Raw genomic sequence first — 24,699 nt, 5'->3', positions numbered from 1 at the left:
CTCCTCTGGACCCTCTCCAATGCCAGCACATCATTCCTAAGATGAGGGGCGCAAAACTGTTCACAATATCCAAAGTGAGGCCTCACCAGTGCCTTATAAAGCCTCAGCATCACATCCTTGCTCTTGTATTCTAGACCTCTTGAAATGAATGCTAACACGGCATTTGCCTTTCTCACCACCAACTCAACCTGCAAGTTAACCTTCAGGGTGTTCTGCACAAGGACTCCCAAGTCCCTCTGCATCCCAGACTCCGGGATCTTCTCCCCATTTAGAAAATAGTCCACACATTTATCTCTACTACCAAAGTGCATGACCATGCATTTTCCAATATTGTATTTCATTTGCCACTTTCTTGCCCATTCTCCTAATCTGTCCAAGTCTTTCTGCATCCTACCTGTTTCCTCAAAACTCCCGGTCCCTCCACCAATCTTTGTATCATCTGCAAACTTGGCAACAAAGCCATCTGTTCCATCAGGCCTAATCACAGGACAATTTACAATGACCAGTTAACCTACCAACCAGTTTGCCTTTGGACTGTGGGAGGAAAGTGGAGCACCTGGAGGAAACCCACGCGGTCACAGGGAGAACGTACAAACTCCTTACAGATGGTGCTGGAATTGAACTCCAATCTCCTCCGCCTTGTGCTGTACCAGCATTGCGTTAACCACTACACTACCGCGGCTCCCCAGTGTACTGTATGTACTTCTCCTGTGAATGGCGTTACTCTCTATCTCTGAAAGGAAAATGGAGGTCTGTGTGGAAGGGTCAGATTGATTTTAGAGTTGTTTAAAGGGTTGGCACAACATAATGGGATGAAGACTGTACTGTGCTGTACTGTTCTATGTTCAGTTGAAACCTTTTCTCTCTTAAATACTACTTCCTGGCCAGATTAACTTGCTGACCCTCGATCCAAGGAATGAAAATGCCTGAGCATTTATCTTTCCCCAGTCCTGGGACCCCGACCCCATGATGAATGTTTTAGACCAGCAATGTTCTCTTTATTGGTGCACCACGCAAGTCAGTTGTTACTGCCCCGTGTAGCCATTGTGTTAAATTTGGAGCTGGTCAGTGAGCTGAACTTGTAATGCTTCTAAGTACTATTTATCACAGTCTTGGGGAGCCGTCAAGAGCTTTAAACTTTGGGTGTACACATCGTTACATATTAACATGTAACATATATGCTTACACTACATATATGATAACACTTAAATATTCACAACACTCATTTACCTATTCACATATAAATATATCAGTGTTGAACAGGAGAAATTATGTACTGAATTTCAGTATTCCGTGCAACAATATCCATTAACTAGAGTTTATCCCGCTCTCCTAAGGTTAGGACTTGCTGCTTGAGCACGTAAGAAGAAGGTGCTTTGATATGCTATGAGAAGCTGAGGATGTGCAGGCTTTGAATGACTGATGGAGGGAAAGTGGATCCCTTGTTTATTCCATGCTTGTGGGTAACAAGACAGGGACATGGTATATGAACCATCCCTCATCAACAACATCCCGTGGACAAGTTACATCGAGCCACCTGCCCCAGTACAGTGATGTACAGCTGTGGTGAAAATTTGATTCCAGCGGAATCACAGGGCTGTAGGTACAAACAATACACAGGGTATAAATCATACGTAAATTATACAAGACAGTAAAGAGAGAGTAGAAAAAAGACAGCAGGAAAAAAAAGACACAATCTGTGACAAGTTTACGGCAGTACTTGAGGTGGTCTGCGGTGCTTCATTGCTGTGGTAGTGTTAGAGTCACCTAGACATGACTGAAGTCTCAACTGCTGAATTCAGATTCAGATTTATTTGGCACATGAACAGCGAAACACTGCTGTGAAATGTGTCATTTTCATTAACAACCAACACCCAAAATGTGCTGAGGACAGCCCAGATATTGCCCCACGTTCCAGCCCCAACATAGCATGCCTGAAATGTTCAACACAACAGAAGTACAACACAGAACAAAACAAGTCAGCAACAGCAGAACAAGCTTCATTCCCACACTCTCACCTGTCACACATACTGGCCTCCAACCTTCAGTCTTTGACTCCGGACGCCCAGACATGCAGGTATCAGGCCTCTGACCTCCATTGTCTTGCCTGGATTCACCCTCTACCTCCAGACTCGCTGACTTCAGTCTTAGACCTTTCGGGGTTTCTAGCTCCAGACTTCACTGAGCTCTGAGTATCGACCCCAGGATTTGCTGATTGTGGGTTCCACCTTCAGGCCTTGACCCTTCTGAAGTTCAGGATTGTTGACCTTTGACTACGAAGTGGCTTGGGCCTTGATTTCTGGACTCGTTTGGACCTCCCATTCCGGTGTCCTGGAGGTCACTGGTCATCATGAGTCCCACTCGTATGGACCTACAGCTTGAATTCTGTGACCTAGAAATTGCTGGTTTGCTAGCGCCTGTTGACCTGACCTCTGGGATCACCAACCTTCAACTGCTCAACTGCTGAGCATTCCAACGTGGATTCCAAACACAGCTCCTGCCCCTTAATCTTCATTTTCCCTCATTCCTGGCCCTAAACCCTAACCTGACCCCTAACTCCCCATGCTGTCCCCCAACAAGAAAAACAAGTAGGTCTGAGCATGATCACGATGGACACTGGCTCTTGCCCCTGACCTCTAACACTCCTTCATCCCTCTTCCTGATCTGATACTAACTCATCAAGTGGTCCCCAGAACCATCGCTATGAACTTTTATAAAAATTTGAGCCACAAAATCACGTCCTGGCTCCATCTTGACCAGAGTTGCTATTCCAGTTACTCATCATGGTCAAGAGGTTCTGTTGCAACTTTATAAAACTCTGGTTAGACCGCATCTGGAGTATTGCATACAGTTCTGGTCACCCCATTATAGAAGGATATGGAGGCTTTGGAGAGGGTGCAGAAAAGGTTTACCAGACGCTGCCTGGTTTGGAGGGCATGAGCTATTATGAGAGGCTGGATAAACTTGGGTTGTTGTCTCTGGAACGCCTGAGACTGAGGAGAGATCTGATAGAGGTTTTATAAGATTATGAGAGACATAAATATAGTAGACAGGGACTTTCTGTTTCCCAGGGTTGAAATGGCTAATACCTGAGGGCATGCATTGAAGGTGGGGTGGGGTAGAGGGGAGTAGGTTCAGGGGGGGCGTGAGGGGTAAAGCTTTTTTACTCAGAATGGTGGATGCCTGGTATGGTGTTAGAGGGTTTTAAGAGACATTTAGATAGGCATATGGATGTAAGGAAGATGGAAGGATATGGACATGGTGTAGGTACGAGGGGTTGGTGTTTGAGTGTCTTTGATTTGCTTTTTAGCTGGTTTGGAAAGCGGCCAGTGAGTGAGTGGGCGAGTGAAGGAGTGGAGCTTTGAGGCTTTGACGAGAAGAGGCGAAGGACAAGCTTGCTCGCAGTTAGTCTTTACAATGCCTCCTGAGATGATGATGTGCCTCTCATGTGAGATGTGGCAGTCTTGGGGGAACGCCCCTGTCCTGCAGAGTCACATCTGCCAGAAGTGCATATGGCTGGGCGATCTGGAAGACCGTGTAAGGAATCTGGAGCAGCACCTGGATGACTTTCGACTCATAAGGGAGAATGAGGCAGTCATAGATGAGAGCTACAGGGAGGTAGTCACACCTAGGCTGTCGGAAGCAGGTCGTTGGGTGACAGTCAGAGGAGGGAAAGCGAAGGTGAGCAGAGAGGTAGTGCAGAGCACCCCTGTAGCCATTCCCCTGAATAATAAGTTTACCGTCCTGGATACTGTTGGCGGGGACGACCGACCAGGTGTGAGCCACGGTGGCAGGGCCTCCAGCACTGAGTCTGACCCTGTGGTGCAGAAGGGTGGGACGGAGAAGAGGAGAGCTGTCATCATTGGAGACTCTATAGTCAGGAGAGCAGACAGGAGATTTTATGGACGTGAGAAGGACACCCGCATAGTTAGTTGCCTCCCGGGTGCCAGGGTCTGGAATGTCTCTGACCGGGTGCACGGCATTCTGGTACGAGAGGGAAAGCAACCAGAAGTCGTGATACATGTTGGGGCCAATGACATGGGGAGGAAGAGGGGTGAGGTCCTGAAGTGTGAGTTTCAGGAACTAGGCAGAAGGCTGAAGAACAGGACCTCAAGGGTGGCATTCTCGGGATTGTTGCCAGTGCTACGTGACAGTGATGGAGGAGATGGCAGTTGAATGCGTGGCTGAGGAGTTGGTGCAGGGAGCAGGGTTTTGGATTTTTGGATCATTGGGATCTCTTCTGGGGAAGGTGGGACCTGTACAGATTGGATGGGTTGCACCTGAACTCGAGGGAGAGCAATATTCTTGCAGGTAGGTTCACTGGCATGGTTCAGGAGGGTTTAAACTAAATTCAAAGGGAGATGGGACCCAGAGCGATAGAGCAGTGAAAGATGTGCATGGAATAAAGCCAGATCTAACATATAGAGAGGCGTTGAGGAAAGACAAGCAGAATAAACGGTGTAAAGACAGTGTAGAAGGGCTGAAATGTGTGTACCGCAATGCAAGAAGCATCAGGAACAAAGGTGATGAACTGAGAGCTTGGACACATACATGGAATTATGATGTAGTGGCCATTACAGAGACTTGGCTGGCACCAGGGCAGGAATGGATTCTCAATATTCCTGGATTTTGGTGCTTTAAAAGGGATAGAGAGGGTGGAAAAAGGGGAGGAGGGGTAGCATTACTGAGTAGAGATACTGTTACAGCTACAGAAAGGGTGGGTAATGTAGCAGGATCCTCTTTTGAGTCAGTATGGGTGGAAGTCAGGAACAGGAAGGGAACAGTTACTCTATTGGGGGTATTCTATAGGCCCCCTGGTAGCAGCAGAGATACAGAGGAGCAGATTGGGAGGCAGATTTTGGAAAGGTGCAAAAATAACAGGGTTGTTATCATGGGTGACTTTAACTTCCCTAATTATGATTGGCACCTGATTAGTTCCAAGGGTTTAAATGGGGCAGAGTTTGTTTACTGTGCCCAGGACGAATTCCTGTCACAGTATGTGGACAGGCCGACTAGGGGAATGCCATACTAAATCTAGTACTAGGTAATGAACCAGGTCAGGTAACAGATCTCTCAATGGGTGAGCATCTGGGGGACAGTGACCACCGCTCCCTGGCCTTTAGCATTATCATGGAAAAGGATAGAATCAGAGAGGACAGGAAAATTTTTAATTGGGGAAGGGCAAATTACGAGGCTATAAGGCTAGAACTTGCGGATGTGAATTGGGATGATGTTTTTGCAGTGAAATGTACTATGGACATGCGGTCAATGTTTAGAGATCTCTTGCAGGATGTTAGGGATAAATTTGTCCCGGTGAGGAAGATAAAGAATGGTAGGGTGAAGGAACCATGGGTGACAAGTGAGATGGAAAATCTAGTCAGGTGGAAGAAGGCAGCATACATGAGGTTTAGGAGGCAGGGATCAGATGGGTCTATTGAGGAATATAGGAAAGCAAGAAAGGAGCTTAAGAAGGAGCTGAGAAGAGCAAGAAGTCGTCATGAGAAGGCCTTGGCGAGTAGGGTAAAGGAAAATCCCAAGGCATTCTTCAATTATGTGAAGAAAAAAAGGTTGACAGGAGTAAAGGTAGGACCGATTAGAGATAAAGGTGAGAAGATGTGCTTGGAGGTTGTGGAAGTGGGTGAGGTGCTCAGTGAATACTTCTCTTCGGTATTCACCAATGAGAGGGAACTTGATGATGGTGAGGACAATATGAGTGAGGTTGATGTTCTGGAGCATGTTGATATTAAGGGAGAGGAGGTGTTGGAGTTGTTAAAATACGTTAGGATGGATAAGTCCCCGGGGCCTGATGGAATATTCCCCAGGCTGCTCCACGAGGCGAGGGAAGAGACTGCTGAGCCTTTGGCTAGGATCTTTATGTCCTCGTTGTCCACGGAAATGGTACCGGAGGATTGGAGGGAGGCGAATGTTGTCCCCTTGTTCAAAAAAGTTAGTAGGGATAGTCCATGTAATTACAGACAGTGAGCCTTACGTCTATGGTGGGAAAGCTGTTGGAAAAGATTCTTAGAGATAGGATCTCTGGGCATTTAGAGAATCATAGTCTGATCAGGGACAGTCAGCATGGCTTTGTGAAGGGCAGATCGTGCCTAACAAGCCTGATAGAGTTCTTTGAGGAGGTGACCAGGCATATAGATGAGGGTAGTGCAGTGGATGTGATCTATATGGATTTTAGTAAGGCATTTGACAAGGTTCCACACGGTAGGCTTATCAGAAAGTCAGAAGGCATGAGATCCAGGGAAGTTTGGCCAGGTGGATTCAGAATTGGCTTGCCTGCAGAAGGCAGAGGGTGGTGGTGGAGGGAGTACATTCAGATTGGAGGATTGTGTCTAGTGGTGTCCCACAAGGATCTGTTCTGGGACCTCTACTTTTCGTGATTTTTATTAACGACCTGGATGTGGGGGTAGAAAGGTGGGTTGGCAAGTTTGCAGACGACACAAAGGTTGGTGGTGTTGTAGATAGTGTACAGGATTGTCAAAGATTACAGAGAGACATTGATAGGGTGCAGGAGTGGGCTGAGAAGTGGCAGATGGAGTTCAACCTGGAGAAGTGTGAGATGGTACACTTTGGAAGGACAACTCCAAGGCAGAGTACAAAGTAAATGGCAGGATACTTGGTAGTGTGGAGGAGCAGAGGGATCTGGGGCTACATGTCTACAGATCCCTGAAAGTTGCCTCACAGGTGGATAGGGTAGTTAAGAAAGCTTATGGGGTGTTAGCTTTCATAAGTCGAGGGATAGAGTTTAAGAGTTGCGATGTAATGATGCAGCTCTATAAAACTCTGGTAGGCCACACTCGGAGTACTGTGTCCAGTTCTGGTCGCCTCACTATAGGAAGGATGTGGAAGCATTGGAAAGGGTACAGAGGAGATTTACCAAGATGCTGCCTAGTTTAGAGATTATGCATTATGGTCAGAGATTAAGGGAGCTAGGGCTTTACTCTTTGGAGAGAAGGAGGATGAGAGGAGACATGATAGATGTGTACAAGATAATAAGGGGAATAGATAGAGTGGATAGCCAGCGCCTCTTCCCCAGGGCACCACTGCTCAATACAAGAGGACATGGCTTTAAGGTAAGGGGTGGGAAGTTCAAGGGGGATATTAGAGGAAGGTTTTTTACTCAGAGAGTGGTTGGTGCGTGGAATGCACTGCCTGAGTCAGTGGTGGAGGCAGATATACTAGTGAAGTTTAAGAGACTACTAGACAGGTATATGGAGAAATTTAAGATGGGGGCTTATATGGGAGGCAGGGTTTGAGGGTTGGCACAACATTGTGGGCCGAAGGGCCTGTACTGTGCTGTACTGTTCGATGTTCTATGTTAATATTGTGGGCTGAATGGCCTTTTCTGCTGCTGTACTCTTCTATTTTCTGTGTTCTAGAATATAGAAAAAGTACAGCTTAAAAAAGCCATTTGACCCACAATATTTGTGCTTGAACTGATTAAACACCTTACTAAACTAATCCCTCTGCCTACACACCATAATCCATAATCCAAAAACTAATTGCTGTAGCCCTGCCTGTTTCAGTGTTGAATGAGAATAGGATCAAGTTTAGCTGCAGTGTTGTTCATTATTTACTGACGTCTTCTGCCAGTCTTAGTTTCAGGGGAAAAAAGGATTTTCTCCTGAATATTTCCAGCATTTCACCTAACCATGGACGCTCAAAAGAAAAGTCCTATTGTCAGCTGAGGAAGTTTATTGACAATCTTATGAATGGGTGAAAAATGCAGTACCAAGATTGAGACTGTAACTGCAAGTGACTTGTTAATGAAAATATATTTGTAGTTTTTCTGATGTTTTCCTGGTTTATTTTAATTATCATTTTTTCACTCCAGGTAAAATAACCATGAGAGATCTAAAGAGGTGCCGAATGGCCCACATTTTTTATGACACCTGTTTCAACTTAGAGAAGTATCTGGACCATGAACAGAGAGATCCATTTGCTGTGCAGAAGGTAACCATAAATGGGGCAACTGTGCAATGTAACTTAACAACAATAGAGGAAAAAAAGCATTTAAGATGAAGACAGAGAATGGTTTTGAGCATCTGAGGCTATTTCTGATCCGTACCTATTGAGAAAGCGGAAGCTACGGTAGTTTGTTTAATAATATAAGAATATTCGTCATACTACTTGGCATGTAAATGAATGCTCTCATAACCTGCTGGCAATCATTACCAAGATTTATGAAGAATGATTGCTGGCACAAGTAGTTGATGCCTTAGCACGCACTGATAGATAAACTGATTCTACTGATTGGTCCTTATCGTGCACTGATAGATGAAACAGAAAGTAAGGAAACTGAAACAGTAAGTGTAATGGCAGCACTGGAATTTTAATTAAGATTAGCAGCACGGTTTGTACATTCTCCCCGTGACCACATGGGTTTCCTCTGGGTGCTCCGGTTTCCTACCACATTCCAAAGACCTACAATTTAATTGGACACTTAGGTGTAATTCGGTTGCGCAGTCTGGTTGGGCCAGAAGGGCGTGTTACTGTGCCGTATTCTCTGAATAAATGAATAAGGTTTAACTATATGGTTCCCTGATTAGTGTATCCCACAGAACTCTAATTTGTTATAATACTTACTACTATAATACTTGTTAATTCCAGAGGGTATGCATTTAATTTGAGAAGGGGCAAGCTGAAAGGAGTTATGCCAAGAAACATTTTTTTGAACAGAGTGGTTTAGAGTGCACTGCCGGGGTGATAGTTGAGGCAGATACAATAATGGTGTTTAAGGAGTTCTTAGTTAGGCATTTGAATATGGAGGGATGTGGATGTTCTGTAAGCAGAGGGATTAGTTCAGTTAGGCATTTACTAGTTAAATTAACCTGGTATAACATATTAGGCCAAGGGGTATGTTCTAGTGCTGTATTATTCTGTGTTGTTCCTCTTTCCAGTCCAAACACCCACAGGTGACAAACTGGCTATTTTTTTGTAAAGGCAGCTACTTGACCTATGACGCTGTTTGTGTGGCAAGTGATTCACATCCCAGGTCTCCAGTGGTGCTCTTACTAATTGTTGACTGATAATTGGAGCCCTTACTTCATTAATTTTGCTATATCGTTAATTTTTGTAAGTTTTTTTTATCATTATAAAATCATTTGTCTTTACTGGTTTCATAATAAAGAAGCAAACTTACTTTACTCGACTTGGAACTTAGTTCTTCTCGAAGCACATCATATAATATCGACTCCTGTACTCAGTCTCTCAATAGTTTTGGTTTGCTTTCAAGTAACATCTACAACAGGGAAAAAAGGGGGTAATGTTATAACCCAGTGTAAAGTTGTACCCTTAAGTACCGTTTTTTTGGATAACACTAACTTCCTGATTAAATTGTTCATTGCTTCCCCCCCCCCCCCCCAAATTGAAAGTTTCCAAAATTTCTAGCACATTTAACAGTATATTAATGTAGACTGGCTTGTTAATATATAAATTTAGTGTGCGGTATGTACACTTTTAAAACAAAATACATTTTTTTAAAAGGCAGGATTTAATCTATGGATTGGCATTGACATTATGAAACAGGATGTGCTGGAACCTTTGAAGAATCTTAGAATTGATAAGTCCCTGGGGCCAGAAGGGATATTCCCCAGGTTACTGGAGGAAGTGAGAGGAAAGATTCCTGCATCTTTAGTGATGACCTTTGCATCCTCACTAACCACAGGAGCAATACCAGATAATTAGAGGGTGGCATATGTTATGTCTTTGTTCAAGAGTAAGGGTAGCCCTGGGAATTATAGACAGCAGGTCTTACTTCAGAAGTTGACAAATTATTGCAGAAGATTCTTAGAGACAGGATTTACAAGCATTTGAAGAAGCATATTAGGGATAGTCAGCATGGCTCTTTGAGGGGCAGGTCTCGCAAGCCTGATTGAATTTGAGGATTTGACAAAGTACATCAGTGAAGGTAGAGCAGTGGATGTGGTGTATGTGGATATTAGTAAGGTGTTTGATAAGGTTTCCCATGGTAGATTTCATTCAGAGAGTATATTAATGTAGGCCCACAGAAGAAAAAGGATGGTTGTAGATGGAGTATATTCTGTCTGAAGGTCATTGGCCTGCTGGGTTCTGTTCCAGGACTCCTGCTCTTTGTGATTTTTATAAATGACCTGGATGGGGAAGTGGAAGGGCGCATTAGTAAGTTTTCAGATGATGTGAAGGTTCGTGGAGTTATAGATAGTGTAGAAGGTTGCCAATGTGGCATTAATAGGATGCAGAGCTGGGCCAAGAAGTCACAGATGGAGTTCAGCCTGGAGAATTGTGAAGTGATTCACTTGTTAGATCAAATTTGAAGGCTTTTGAGAGGGTATAGAGGATATTTACCAGGATGCTGCATGGATTAAAGAGCATGTCTTCTGAGGATACAGTATGCAAGCAAGGGCTTTTCTCTTTGGTCTGAAGGAGGATGAAAGGTGACTTGCTAGAGGTGTACAAGGTGATAAGAGGCATAGTTCAAGTGAACGGCCAGAGACCTTTTCCCAGGGCAGCAATAGCTAATATAAGGGAGCGTAATTTTAAGGTGATTGGCGGAAAGTATAGGGGCGGGATGTCAGAGGTAAGTTTTTTACACAGAGACTGGTGGGTGTGTGGACTGTGCTGCCAGGGGTGTTGGTAGAAGCAGATACGTTAAAGATATTTAAGGTGCACTTAGATAAACACATGAATGACAAAAAATTGGAGGGAATGATGAGATTGATCTTAGAAAGTAGGTTTAAAGGTAGGCCGAATGGTCTGTACTGTGCTGTAATGTTCTATGTTCTGTTGTTTTTTATTTCTTTTAGGACATTGACAGTGATGGTCCGGAACCTTCAGACTGGGACAAATACGCAGCTGAAGAATATGAAATTTTAGTTGCTGAGGAATCGGCCAATGAACAGTTACAGGAAGGGTAAGTGTCATTCTACATTAGCCATTCTATTAATGCCACCTGGTGTTATAGAGAAAATAGTCTTAATTCATTGCTTTTGAACCTTAAGATTTGACTTCCCTGATTCCAAAGAACAAATGCAAAACAAAACTTTTGAAAGTTAATTTTACAGTATGTTTTTGGTTTTAAAATAAGATTAGCAGATTGAAATTGATGGAATCTAAACCTGGTCTGCATGTTTAGAAAAGGACCCCCCCACCTTATGTCAACTTTTGCTGTTAGAATATTTCTGGAGACTTGCCCACCACCTCCCCCTCAGTCTTGCCATAACTCTGTAGGATTAAATCACTTATTGTCTGCTTTTGCAATCATAATGCATAAAATTATTATCCTGTGGATGGATTCTAGTTCAGTCTTTTGCTTCTTTCTTACAGCTCATTTGAAGAAGATTATGAATCAGACGAACTGTCCACTGCCCCAGAACTCAACAACAAGATAGATAAGCTTGTCATTTCCGACCTTCCAACATAAATCGAGGCATGCTTAGCTGCTGGACAGTCAGGGTGACCAGTTGGGTGTGTAGTGTAAAGAAATTGTTTATAGTTTTTGTTGGTTTATCTGTTTGTTGAAGAGAATATGCTAGATTTTATATCAGAACAAAGTACATGCTTACTGTGTGCAATGGACTTTATTCAAAATGAAAAAAATATTTTCTGTGCAATATGTCTTAAAATGCAGTGTTATATGTGGATTTTATTAGCTATCATCGCTGCATTTGACAGTGTTTAGTTATGGTTGTTCTTTGTTTCTCCTTTTTCAACCCTCTTTTTCATATTTCAGGATTGCCATCTTTGCAGGACAAGTCACCCTTTAATCTGTCCCTTATTAAGAATTTCCTTCCTCTTATTAGTATTCTCGAGATCTGATTATCATTTGCTCTCATTGACAGCAGGCAGTAATTGTTGAATATGTAGGTTATCTGCACAGATTGGCAATACTACTATAAACTCAATGTAGACTTTTTATGTAGAAGATCATCCCAGATGCTTTCACTGGAATAACATTTGATAAAATGCATTGTATCCCATAGAATCAAACTGGCATCAGCTATAAGATAATAAACTTAAAGGAGAAGCCTGCTTTCAATTTCCCTTTCAAATGTTTACAAGTTTATTGGAGCTTCAACAAAGTCAGAATTGCTGTTGTCTTGCAAGAACTACACCGTCATGGTAACCAGTACAAAACGACTTGTACAGCCTTGCAGTTAGTTCTGATCTGTTTTTCAAGTAATCACTGAGCCTTTATCATGGTCCCTGTTCTGGCTTCTTCTGATATCCATTAATATTCGCGTACTATTGAGCCATGGAGTTTAAAAATTCATTGCACTCCAATTTCTGATACTGTGATGGTCCATTCATTCAAAGGTGGTTCCATGCGGTTTTGAATGCAGATTAAAGATTCAATGTCCAAGGAGTTTCTTTCTTCAAACCATGCAATAATCATTTTATAGCCAAGCTGGTGCCTCCTATTTCTGAATATTAACAGCAGTTTGTAAAGAAAGCAGATGCTAATAAGAAATAGTTAACAGGGTGAAGAGTATGGAAATTTTGAGTCAATTAAACACAGAGCATATGTTTTTTGACGTAACCTACTTTTATTTTGATTTTTTATGTTGTGTACCAAGCTTCTTTCCAGACTTAATTGAAATGTTGCATGTCTAGTCATTTCTATTTCACTCATCCAGTTTTTACTTGTATGTGACATATTCCCCACCTATTTCAATTCACTCAATGCTAAGCTGTCTGAATTTGCAATTTTAATGCACTCCAGTTGTCTCTGCTATGGAGATCAGTTATTCCATGATCCAGTTCAAATTGTTCATAGCTCCCTGCTATTTCATAATTTCTTGACTCTAGTGAGACTTATTATCATTGCAGAGGGGATAAAATTTTAATTACGGCCCATGATATAATATAGCATGGGCCAACTACCTGTTTCAATAAATGACAAAGTAGAAACTTGATATCACTGTTATAATCGAGAAAATTAAATAAAACAGTAAAATTATGGCAAAATTAAGGGCTGCCCCCAACACATCCTGAGGTTGTGTATGTTGTTAACACAATGTATTTCACCATATCCTTTGATGTACATGTGATAATAAATAAATCTGAATCCAGGACACGACATGTGGAGAGAGGAATAGAGTTAGGGTTTCAGGCTAAAGACATTTCAGCTTTTATGTTTTCTTTCAGCTGTCCAGCAGGTACAAGATTTTGGCCTTGCTTTCAAACTGATGTTTTAACAATATAGAGTCAAGCAATACCTAATTCTTAAACATAATGATTTTAGCAAAATAGTTTTAATTGAGGGTGACTTGAATGGAAACAATGATTTGTTTATTTTTTTTATTTACATTTTATTTTCTCAAATATCTTAGCCATTATTACTTTCATGGCTTTTGATATCTTCAGTAACAGGAAAGAACTGAAAATGCTGTGAGTAAATGGCAGATCTGTCAGAATATGCAGAAAGAAAGGAATGGTTAATAACTTGATATACAGTGGATTCCAGTTAATTAGATACATCAGGACAGATATGTTTTGGCACAATTAAGTGGCTGCCCTAATTATCTAAAGTTTCATAGTTAAAAAAGTATAAAAAGACAAACAACCATTTGAGTAATAAATTATGTATTCAAATGAAATGCAAAACAAATTAGAACACAACCAAAGCTACTACAGTACTTTAAAACTGTATATTAATTCATATTGGTTACCGATGGAGGCATTCAGCGAGTGTACTCCTGATGTATACAGTGATGTATTCTTTTGAACAGAATCTGCGCAGATACCTAGTGCAGATAATTGACTTCCTTCATTGCTGTCCTGCATGAAGTAATGTCGTAAACCAACAATAAACTCCCTGGTGTCCTGTGTAGTTACTAGTTCAAGTTCAGTTATGTCATCTCATCACTTGTCTTCATATTCCCCCTGCCCACTCACCCACCTTGATGTTTTGATACAATGCTTTCAACCATTACATCCCCCAAATCTTCATTTTCATTGTAACATTCAAGATGATTATCGATACTTTCAATTTATGTGTAGTTGCTAACTTTTTCAAGTAATGAAATCATTTCATTTTTACTCCCACCCATTTCCAGCATCTGAGTCTGAATAATTGAAACAGCAGTAAGCAAAACAATCCTCAATTGTCTTACTGCTTATTTCTTGGCAACTATCACTGATAAACTATACTGCCTGTAAAAGGGTAACCCCTGCACTCACCTCCTTAGCCATTGAAGAAGCTGTCAGTAGATTATCTTCATTTGCTTTGAGAATGTGGTTCAGCAACTTTCTGTGATACGTCTTTAATTTTTTTTTATCATTCCCATTTCCATTGGCTGTACCAAGGCTGTGTTGGCAGGTAGAAATTCCTGCTGGATGTTTCCCAAACATTCTGCAATAGGATGTGCTGCACAATTGTCAACAAGCGGAAGAATTTTGCTTGATTTCTGCTGTAGCCCCATATCCCAACTCATCAGCCATTTTTTGAGAAGTTTGGAAGTCACCCATGCATTTCTATGACCATAGTACTTCACTGGTAAACTATCCATTCCTAAGCCCTTAAACAAAGGTTAAACATAATTATGCAATCTATTGCTTTCTTTGAACCTGATAGTGTTGCCAGTCTCTAACAAAAAAGAACCATCCAGCATGGCACAGTTTTTTGGCATTATAGATATCATCTGCACAGCATTTTTGAAGCAAGTTGGGAAGATTTGTAGAATTCCATGTGTCTGCACTTGCAGCATCAGCACTACCTTTCTTGCTCTGTGCCTTCTTGAATTTATTGTGTTTCCTTCGAGACAGCCATCTGTTGCGTTAAAATCTTCATGACCCAGCTTCTTAGCTAGCTCCTCTGACCTGTTTTTTAACATTGGTCCACTGATATGCACACTTCGTCCAGTTACTATTGTCTTCAACATCTGGATCTTTACCTTCATGCTTTCCTTTTTGGGACGTTTCTTGTTTTCCCTTGCATAATGCCCATTCTTCTCAGGGTTTATCTTGCTGCTGTGTCAAGCATGCAGTTCTAGATTTTGGCACTCCAGTTATCCCTGCCAATTGATGATGACTGGTATCAGGCAGATGGCTTTTAATTTGGTCTATTAGGATAATTTTTTTTTAGCTGGTGTCAAATCTTCTCATCTTGGCAAGGGTATCAATTTTTTTAGGTCAAAAAGGTTATCAAAAATTACTGCTTTATGAATTGGTGTCTGTTGACCCAAATGGATAACATAACGCAAGCACATGCAACTAACCCAACTGTTTGCTATAAGCACAGGGTAGTGTCTAACGGCCACACAAGTGCGCGTGACTGATTGTCATCTACTCCAATTAAGTGGCATAGTGTCACAGATAAAGAGAATTCTGGCTATTTTCTTGATTTATTTTTGTTCCTTAAGAGTTATCCCAAATAAGCGGCTTCCCCAATTAATCAATGGCCTACTTGACCAGAATCCATTGTATTTCATTTATTATTTGAACGGTTTCAGTGCTTTTATTTCAAATATAAAGCTATTGAGCAGCTTTTCTGCAAATTAATCTATCAATTTATTTATAATTGAGTAGACCTTCCTCAAATCACCCTTCATCTCCACCCCGGTAAACCTTTCTTTTTCTGCAGTTTTGTGGATTATTTATACTTGCTGTTGACCAACCCTGGCAAAGAATTAAGTCTTTCCGATTGTCGCCATCTATCTGTCACAGTTCTATCATAGTTCGTTTTGAACAAGCACAATATTACCACATTTACAATTTATTAATGGATATGAGGTACACGTGGTTTCTATAAATGTGACCAAGCTGCAAGTCTGAATGAGGATATCACTGCCTTGGCTGCAATTTATTACTCATCCCTCATTACACCTAAACTGGTGTGCAGTTAGTCCTTGAAGGGCTTGGAATCAGTCAGAGGATAACTGTTCCCTGAAGAATATTTGTGAATCAGAGGATTTTTTACAACAATAAAGTCATTTTGTGGTCAGCATTAGTGATATCTTTTCATTTCAGATATAATTAAGTAATTTAAATTCACTCAGTGCCAGAATGAAATTTGAATACAAACTCTGGGTCAGTGATATAGGCCTTTAGATTCTAATACACTAATTGAATTACTATACTGTCATAACCTCGAGTAACTATTTATCTCTATTCATTTCCCTCATCACATGAGCAAACTTCAGAAATTGATTTAAAAATGGCAATTAACATAATGTTACATAACTATATTACAACATTTTTAGAATTACCAGTGGAACAATGCACTCCCTTTTTAATCAAAAATACTTTAGTTGAGAATTATTATCTTTAGCCTCTGCAGTTGAAATTCTAGAACTGCAGCAATGTCTTTAAATGGAAATTGAGCTTCCTTTACCAGCAAGCGAAATAGAACGAGCTTCGATGTAGACAACACCAAGTTAACTACTGGCCACTGAAGTTAATTTATTGCCTGTCTATACCTTTCCATTGAAGTATTAACACAGTTGTGGAGAAAATTATAGATTAAGCACTAAAATGGAACTTTTTGAGTGGTACCCTTTTTTTGTTGTTTAAGCAAAAGAGCACACTGTAATCAATACTTCTTAATTCATTTTAGTAGAGTCTGGCTTGTCTCTCTTCCGGGTTCTTTTTTTAATCAATGGAATAGGATGTGTTTTCTACATCTGGTATATATAAGAACAAACTTGTGTTGGAAAGATCTAACCTCAGTTGAAACCAACTGGCAAGCAGATTATCATAAAATTCCACACAGGTCATTATTTCAGGAATTTAACCCAGCGAGAGTTAATTGAGAAGTTGCTTTGAGCTAAACTCACATCATCTCTCAGGTTAAACTTTAACCTAGAATGCACAAAGAAAGTTCCCTGTAAATTAGATTTAGATATTTGTTCTATACACACAGAAAACAAGTAAGAAACAGTTTGTTATTTAAGTAGAAATGGGAAATTTGGTGAAGTGGTTTTATTGGAAAGTGCAGATAGTTTAGTTATTCTATATATGATGCAAATTATTGACAATAGATGGAAATTGTAATTCAACTATGATTCTGTAAGGAGGAGCTTGTGTAAGCTTCAGTAGATCACAAAATATTATTTCAACATTTGGTGTATTACACTTCCTTACTAAGTTGCTCTATTTACTAGTTACACACTTCAATTTTACTCAATTTTAGTTTTATACAAATATTCCACTAATATTTCAATTCTACTTTTTCCAGTTAGATATTAATATAAAGGATCTTGTGTGTGTGTGTTTGTGCATTCCATGTTTTATCAGTCAAAAAAAATTATTCAATTTTTTTGTTACCATTTAGTAAAATGATCAAGTAAGAAAATATTGATTAGATTAATTGCCATCCAAATGCCACTTTGCAGTAGCATGAGCAAATATTTTAATTATTTTCTAATATGCTTTGGAAAATATACAATCAATGGGATTTCAATTTCTGGACACAAGGACTTTTGGTGGCATTTTCCATGGCTGTTCTACTCTTGCATGGAATAGCATGGAAGTACTGTATACTGGAAGCTTTTGTTTACACAGGCTATGCTGGTTGCTACTTTGTGACTGAAGTCAGGATTCACTGTGGAATCCCTGATTCTGTTTGGCTGTTCAGTGATTATAGCTGCTTTGGGTAGGATGTTTGCTCAGGAGAGGTAAACATCATGAAAACAGAGCTTATGATCAGTGGGAGACGGGACACTTCGCTCTTTGTTACTCTAGATTTTCTTGTCCATCTTCAAACATGTGGATTAAAAATAACCATGAAAGCAAACTTTAATCATCTTCATCATAACATATAGTATCAAATGAGTATACTGTACTCAAAATTATACATTTGAACATGTGTTCTGGAATTGTATTTGTGGTTCTGAGGTAGTGAAAGAATTTGATATCCTGGCTGAGGATCTGCTTTTAACTGAACTATTTCATTCCAGTAAATGAGCTTTATAACACATAGACTGGATAATGCTTCGACTAAAACAAGTGGCAGGAAATTCAGAGAACAGCAGTAAGTGTTCATACTGGACTACTTCAGGCTCTGTGCTTTTAATTATATCTAAAGAATTATGAATTTGTGAGTTACAACATTAACAATTAACAGCGGTTGGAAATATTCCTAGAAATAACAACAGGATGGGTAATGAATTTGAATTATTTTTCTTGCTTCAAATGGGTTAGTAGCTACAGTACAAACTCTTAATGAAATTGTAATGCTGGTCACAGTGGTATGTGAAGTGGAAGAATGTATATTTCCGTACAGGGATTGGTGTTAGGATAACAGAAACAACCATTGCGAATTTTGGCCACAGAGTAATAACAGTGGGAATTTTTGTATTTTCCAGCACACAGGAGGCTTTTGTTCAGAAACCCAAAACTTTTTTAAAAAAAATAATAAACAATATTGTCACTTTAAATTGTGGCATGAATGCAAAATTACTGTTTTGAAATTGTGGTATACTATTGGCTTAGTACAAGACAAAAGCAATGTTTGACAAGTAATAACACTTTCTCCATGTGCTACTAGTAACAAAGTATTAAAACTGATTTACAACGTTGCTAACTTAAGCAGACGAAAGAAATCTCTTCTCATAAATAACTGATTACTCATCCATAATTATCTTTCATGACAAATTGTTGGACTGTAAGAATTATTTGATATTTTAATTGCTTATTTATTTTGGAGATCAGCAGAACAAGAACTATGATCCCAAAATTTTAAAATAAGATGGATGACTGGACAAAAAGTATGATTTGTTTTCTTTCATCTAGAATATAGAACAAATTGTTTGATTGTACTTTGTTCCAGTCTCACTTGTATAAAGACTTTGTCTACTTGAAATGAATTGAAATCAGTATGGAAACTTTCAATTATCTTAAGACCATTTGATTTAGGTCTACACTGGTACCACCTATTTATTAAATTCAGTGGATTCCAGTTAATTAGGACACATTGGGACCAGTACATTTTGGCCCAATTAAGCAGCAGCCCCAATTAGCCAAGTTTCATGGAGATAGTTAAAAAGGTATAAAAAGACAAACTACCATTTAACTGAGTAACAAATAATATATTTAGATGAAATGCAGACAAATTAGAACACAATCTAACTACTACAGTGCTAAAAACCTGTATTAGTTTGTATTGGTTACTGACGGAGCAATTCAATGAGTGCACGCTGGTGTATTCTTTTGATTGATTGTAAATCAGCGCAGACACCTAGTGTAGATAGATAATGTTCTACCTTCATACAATGCTTTTGAAGAATGCATCTTCCAAATCTTCATTTTCATTGAAACAGTCAAGATGATTGCCAATTCCTTCAAAATCTGAAGTTAGTTCCTAACTTGAAGTAGTGAAATTGTTTAATTTTCACTCCTCTCTGTTTCTCGCATCTTCAAGCTTGAATGCTTAAAATCACAATAAGCAATGCAGATCTGAATTGTCTAACTGCTTATTTCTCACTACCAATGACAAAAATTACTGTTTTTTGAACACAAAAGCACGCAACTGGTGCTATTTAAAAACTTCTCTCTATGTGTAGTGTAGTGTCTAATGGGCACGCAAGTGCACGAGAGTGACACTAGTTAGAAACTGTTCAGCAACAGTCTCCTGTCCCAATTTAGCAGCATAGTGTCCCAAATAAACAAAGGGAATCCCAGCTATTTTCTCAATTAGTTTTTTTTTGTTCTGTAAGAGTTGTCCCAAATAAGCAGCTCCCTGATTAACTGATGGCCCAATTAACCAGAATCTACTGTATTCAAAAATGAGAGTGTTAATTGTTTTTCCTTAAATTTTCACCATAGTGATTGAGAATTAAGCATACTATATCACAGATGGCATGTACAGATGTTTCTGTGGAGTTAATATAAAAAACATGTTTTTGTGCATTTAAAATTAACAATGTAAAATTTCACTTTTGGTTCTTAGCTCTAGGCAGGTAGAATACCAACCAGCCTATGCATATAAGAACGCAAACATTTTCAGTGTACTAGTATTTCATTTGTCCTGATGATTGTATATTGTAACTTTGGGTGGTGATCTTGGATAAATACTAACATAATTAAGCAGGTATACTGGTATGTCATGTGCCATTATCAAAGTCATCACTGTACCTATGAAGCCTTATCCTTTGAACTCCACATGGCTTTGAATTTGTTCCTTTGGAATTACTGCCCTGGGTTTAGTTAAACTTCCTCCATTCAACAAAGCCAGAAGCAGCAAATGTAGTACTTTCCCAAAAGAACAAAAGGTAAATAACAAAGGAAAGTGTATGTTCCTTTGATTACCATGTTGATTTGGCAATGTGCTTGGATTGTGGTTTGGATTATAATTTTTAATATTTTGATTGCATTATCACAGTTAATATTATGGTACTATACAGATTAGCTAGCATAAGCCTACATCCTAGAAATTTTTAACTTGTCATAAATCTTGCAGATGTTTATTTTCCTTGTGTGCATTGAAAACTCCCAAGTTACTTTGTTTGCAAAGGCAAATGGATTTTATAGTTTCATAAGCTGCATGCTTTTATTAGATCATGAGCAGGACACTCAAATCATTTAGGACTTTAATCTGGAGGAAAACTACATAGCTAAACATGAAATGCACCAATATTCATTTCATTTTTAAGTTAACGGAGGACCCCCCCCCAAAAAAAACCTTACTATATAATCCTTGGTTCTTGTATACTGCCATTAATTTATACCATTAACCAGATCAGACTAATTTTCAGCTGTAATATTTAATTGCCCACATAAAATAAAGGTGTATTTATGAATAAAATGGCAGAGGTATGCAAAATAATCACAACCAAAGTTGGTCAATGTGATAGGTCCACAAAAACATGGACCTCTTGCCAGCCAATTCTGTATTTTCCTTTCAACACAGTGCTTGTGAGAAATGATGAAACTAATTAGAAAGCTAACATCTGTACTTCCTGTTTGTGAAGCTTGTTAAAATATACAAAGACTATATTCTGCAACTGCCATTTACTTGTTAACATTTTGTTTTGAAAATGTGCCTTATTTATAACCTTAATGTTTTAGAGAATTAATGTATACACACATAGGAGAAGTGTTATTTCTGTAAGTATTGTAATATAAAGACTATAAGCCAAAATGTATGACATTTGTTTGTTCATTCAGCGTGATTTGCAAATATAGAAACCTCAACAGTAGAATCTTTGTAAATTTATAAACTACCTTACAGGGTTTTCTTTTTATATATGTTAAAAAGCAGAGGAAAGTGACTTTGAGGTTGAGATTAAATATTCAAATTATTCTTTGAACTGGACAGATTTGTATATTAAGTGAGAAGCTCCACCATAGTCATGTAACACTTTACAGTGTTATTTATAGGTAAGAGGGCCTTTTTTTATTATTGTTAAAGTATGCGTGATTCAGATGTAACAGTCTGTCCAAAATGACTAACTTGATGAAAAGTTGACATTTCTTTTTCACAGTAATTCTTGCTCTATGCAAAATCAATGGCGCCATCTCTGAAAAGTGTGATCTACTGTAAACAACTCAAACTGCGCAAGTTTTTATTGTAATTATTAATGGTTTTAAAACATGGAAATGTTTTAAAATAAAACTTATATGCTGGTTTTGGTTGCTGAAAATAATCATTGGTGTGAAATATGCTGTTTATTTGTGTTAGCATGGCTTTGCATACACTCTTTTTGAAATTAAATAAAAAATTTTAAAGAGGTTGCAAGTTTCTTAGTAAATTTTTTTTTTTCAAAATTTTCAGTTCACTGCATTTGAATCTGCATTCAACTAAACGCATCATTTTTAAAGTTAATCTAATTTTCAAACCAGAAGACATTAGGTAGCAATTAGAAAAGAAATAGCTTTCCCATTTTCCCAGCTGAAGCACCGTGACATTTGCAGCAACCCCTCAGGGTCTGTTCTCTCCTGGTAACTATATGAATACAGTACAGTAAGTTTACAATTAGAAATATAAGTCAAAGTGTGATGAGTGTTTACAAAATATAGGAAAATGTTAGAAGCTATACAAAAGACATTTTGGGAAAGTAATCAGTCAATGTGAAAATGGTTTTGTAGAAGGGAAATATTCTCTGACCCATTGCAGTTCTTACGTTATACAGGAGTGTACCTAATAAAGGAGTGGAACCAGTTGTCCTCTTCTGCACTCCACTGTTATAATGTGTGGTTATTTGAGTTACTCTTGCCTTCCTATCAGTATGAACCAGTCTGGCCATTCTCCTCTGACCTCTTTACACCATTCTCTGTAAACTCCAGAATGGTTGTGTGAGAAAATCCCAGGAGAACAGTTTCTGAGATATTCAGACCACCCAGTCTGACACTAACAATCATTCTAGAGTCAAAATCACTTGGATCACATTTCTTCCCCACTCTAATATTTAGTCTGAACAATGACTGAACCTCTTGACCATGTCTGTAAGCGTTTATTTATTGAATTGCTGCCACATAATTGGCTGATTAGCTATTTGCATTAATGAGCTGGTGTACCTAATAGAATGGCCACTGCGTGTATGTATTGGATAACCAAGATTTCCTGAAGGCATTTGATGAAGTGCCACAACGGAGGTTATTGTCCATTAGCCAGAGAATTAAGGCCATATTATCTAAATGGTAAGAAATGCAGTGTGGTACATCTGTGTCCTTGTTCATGACACACAAAAGGGTTCTGTGCAAGTAAAACAAGTAACTAGGAAAACAAAATGTTACTGTTTATTGTTGGGGAAATAGTTTTGTTTCAGTTATATGGGGCATCGATGAAACTACTCTGGGTCATCTGTATGGTGTTGATCTTGTTACTTAAGGAATAACACATTTGTAGTTCAGAAATTTATTTGATTAACAGGCTTGTGGCAGCAACTCAGTGCATAAAAGCATGGTTAAGAGGTTCATAAACAAGAGAAAATCTGCAGATGCTGGAATTCCAAGCAACACATACAAAATGCTGGAGGAACTCAGCAGGCCAGGCAGCATCTAGAAAAAGAGTACGGTTGACATTTTGAGATAAAAGCCTTCGGCAGGACTGTCCTATGTGTGTGTTTTCAAGAGGTTCATTGTTGGTCATACCAAACATCAGAAAGAAGAAGAAATGTGATCTAAGTGACTTTGATCATGAAATGATTTTGGGGCCAGACAGGGCAGCTTGAGTATCTCAGAAACTGCTGATCTGGGATTTTCACACCCGTGTCTCTGGAGTTTACAGAGAGGGGGGCGGGGAATGCATTCAATGAGTGACAGTTCTGTAGATGAAAGTGGCTTGTTAATGAGAGGGGTCAGAGGAGAATGGCCAGACTGGTTCAAGCTGACAGGAAAGAGACAGTAACTCAAATAAGGATGCTTTACAACAGTGGTGTGCCTAAGAGATTCTCTGAACACACAACACATCAGACCTCGAAGTGGATGGCCTACAGGGCAACCAACCAGGTACCCAATAAAGTGGCCCATGGATTTAGATGACTGGATTTGTGTCTGCTAAATTTTCGAAGAGTGAGAGGGGACTTGACTGAAACATACAAGCCATGATGGTGCTTAACAGGATCCTCGTGGGTGAATCTAGAACTCTGGATTGCTCTTGAAGAATATGAAGTCACTCTTTTAGGGCAAAGTGGAAGTAACTTTTGCACTCAGCAGGTTGGGATCTCTCTCAAAGGACAGTGGAAGCATTGTTTTAAAGCTTATAATTATTAAGAGTGTGAATAATTAGCTTGATTAGACAAGAATGAATAGTTGATATTATAATTAGGTAGGCTATATTATTAAATGGCAGAGAAGGCCCACTGAATCAGGTGGACTCTGCTAGCTCTTAATTCATATTAGACCAGTGACAGTTTCATTTAGTCACTCAATGACCATTTTTGAGGTGCAAAATATTCATACTAAAGATTATTTAATCTAACATCTAAACTGGACTAGATTGAAATGGATCTACAGAATAACTCATTAAATGAAGTAAAAATCATACTCCAGTTGTGCAGTATTTTCCTGCATACACTCTATAAACTACACACATCAAACCTCCCACCTTTTCCTTTGATGTAAGCAATCTGCTTGTATGTATAGCTGAAGTTCTTTCCAACTATGAGATCCTCTTGTCTGTGGAGAAAAGGAATGAGATAAAATTGATTTTAGACACAGTTACCCAGCACTTTTACAATTAATAAAGGTTCTATGAAAATTATTAGCAGTAAAACTGCTAAAGAAAATGCCTGTCCTATCCTGACTCAGGTCACTAAGTACTTATGAAGGCCCTCATACACTGCATCATACAAATTTGCACAGCAAGTAGCTCATACTTGGTAAACTGATGCCACATATCTAAATTCCCATGACTGTGTGGTGCAATATTTGTGCGTTACAGAAATTATTCACTTTAAGTAAAATAATTGTAATAAAAACAAAATATCAGAAACACACAATAAGGCAGCATTTGTGGAGAGAGAATAAGATAACATTTCAGGTCAGTAACCTTGCTCATCTCCCTGGTATTTCCACCTACCATTTCAGATTGAGCACAATATTTAATATGAAATACCTGACATACTACATTGGCAACATGCCCCATGCTGAGTAATATAGATATTATTGTGCGTTAAAGTATCATGTCATATTTTGTACCATTTATGTTGATAATTGGAGAAGGACTAAAGCAGATTCTAGGGGTTGCATGAAAGTAGCCTGGTGACTCCAAAAAAAAGGGCTGAACTTTAGTGTTTTTCTATAGCACCATAGATAATTTCAGAAACA

At 39.2% G+C, this 24,699-nt stretch overlaps 1 protein-coding gene across 5 annotated transcripts in view; it reads left to right on the top strand.

Annotated features, from left to right (window-relative positions):
* Window positions 1–21,656, top strand: part of ppp2r3a (protein phosphatase 2, regulatory subunit B'', alpha) — a 356,154-nt gene extending 334,498 nt beyond the window's left edge. For all 5 annotated transcript variants that reach the window (XM_063046036.1, XM_063046037.1, XM_063046038.1 and 2 more), the window contains 3 exons: window positions 7,847–7,965; window positions 10,797–10,903; window positions 11,317–21,656. In XM_063046036.1, the coding sequence (XP_062902106.1) occupies window positions 7,847–7,965; window positions 10,797–10,903; window positions 11,317–11,413 (323 nt within the window). In that variant the 3' untranslated portion in view covers window positions 11,414–21,656. The remainder of the gene's footprint in view (window positions 1–7,846; window positions 7,966–10,796; window positions 10,904–11,316) is intronic.
* The last annotated feature ends 3,043 nt before the right edge of the window (window positions 21,657–24,699 follow it).

Source organism: Mobula hypostoma, chromosome 4 (assembly GCF_963921235.1).
Source record: "Mobula hypostoma chromosome 4, sMobHyp1.1, whole genome shotgun sequence".
Lineage (NCBI taxonomy): Eukaryota > Metazoa > Chordata > Chondrichthyes > Myliobatiformes > Myliobatidae > Mobula > Mobula hypostoma.
The sequence above is the reverse complement of the archived record's forward strand: the minus strand, read 5'-3'. Positions and strand labels throughout refer to the sequence as shown.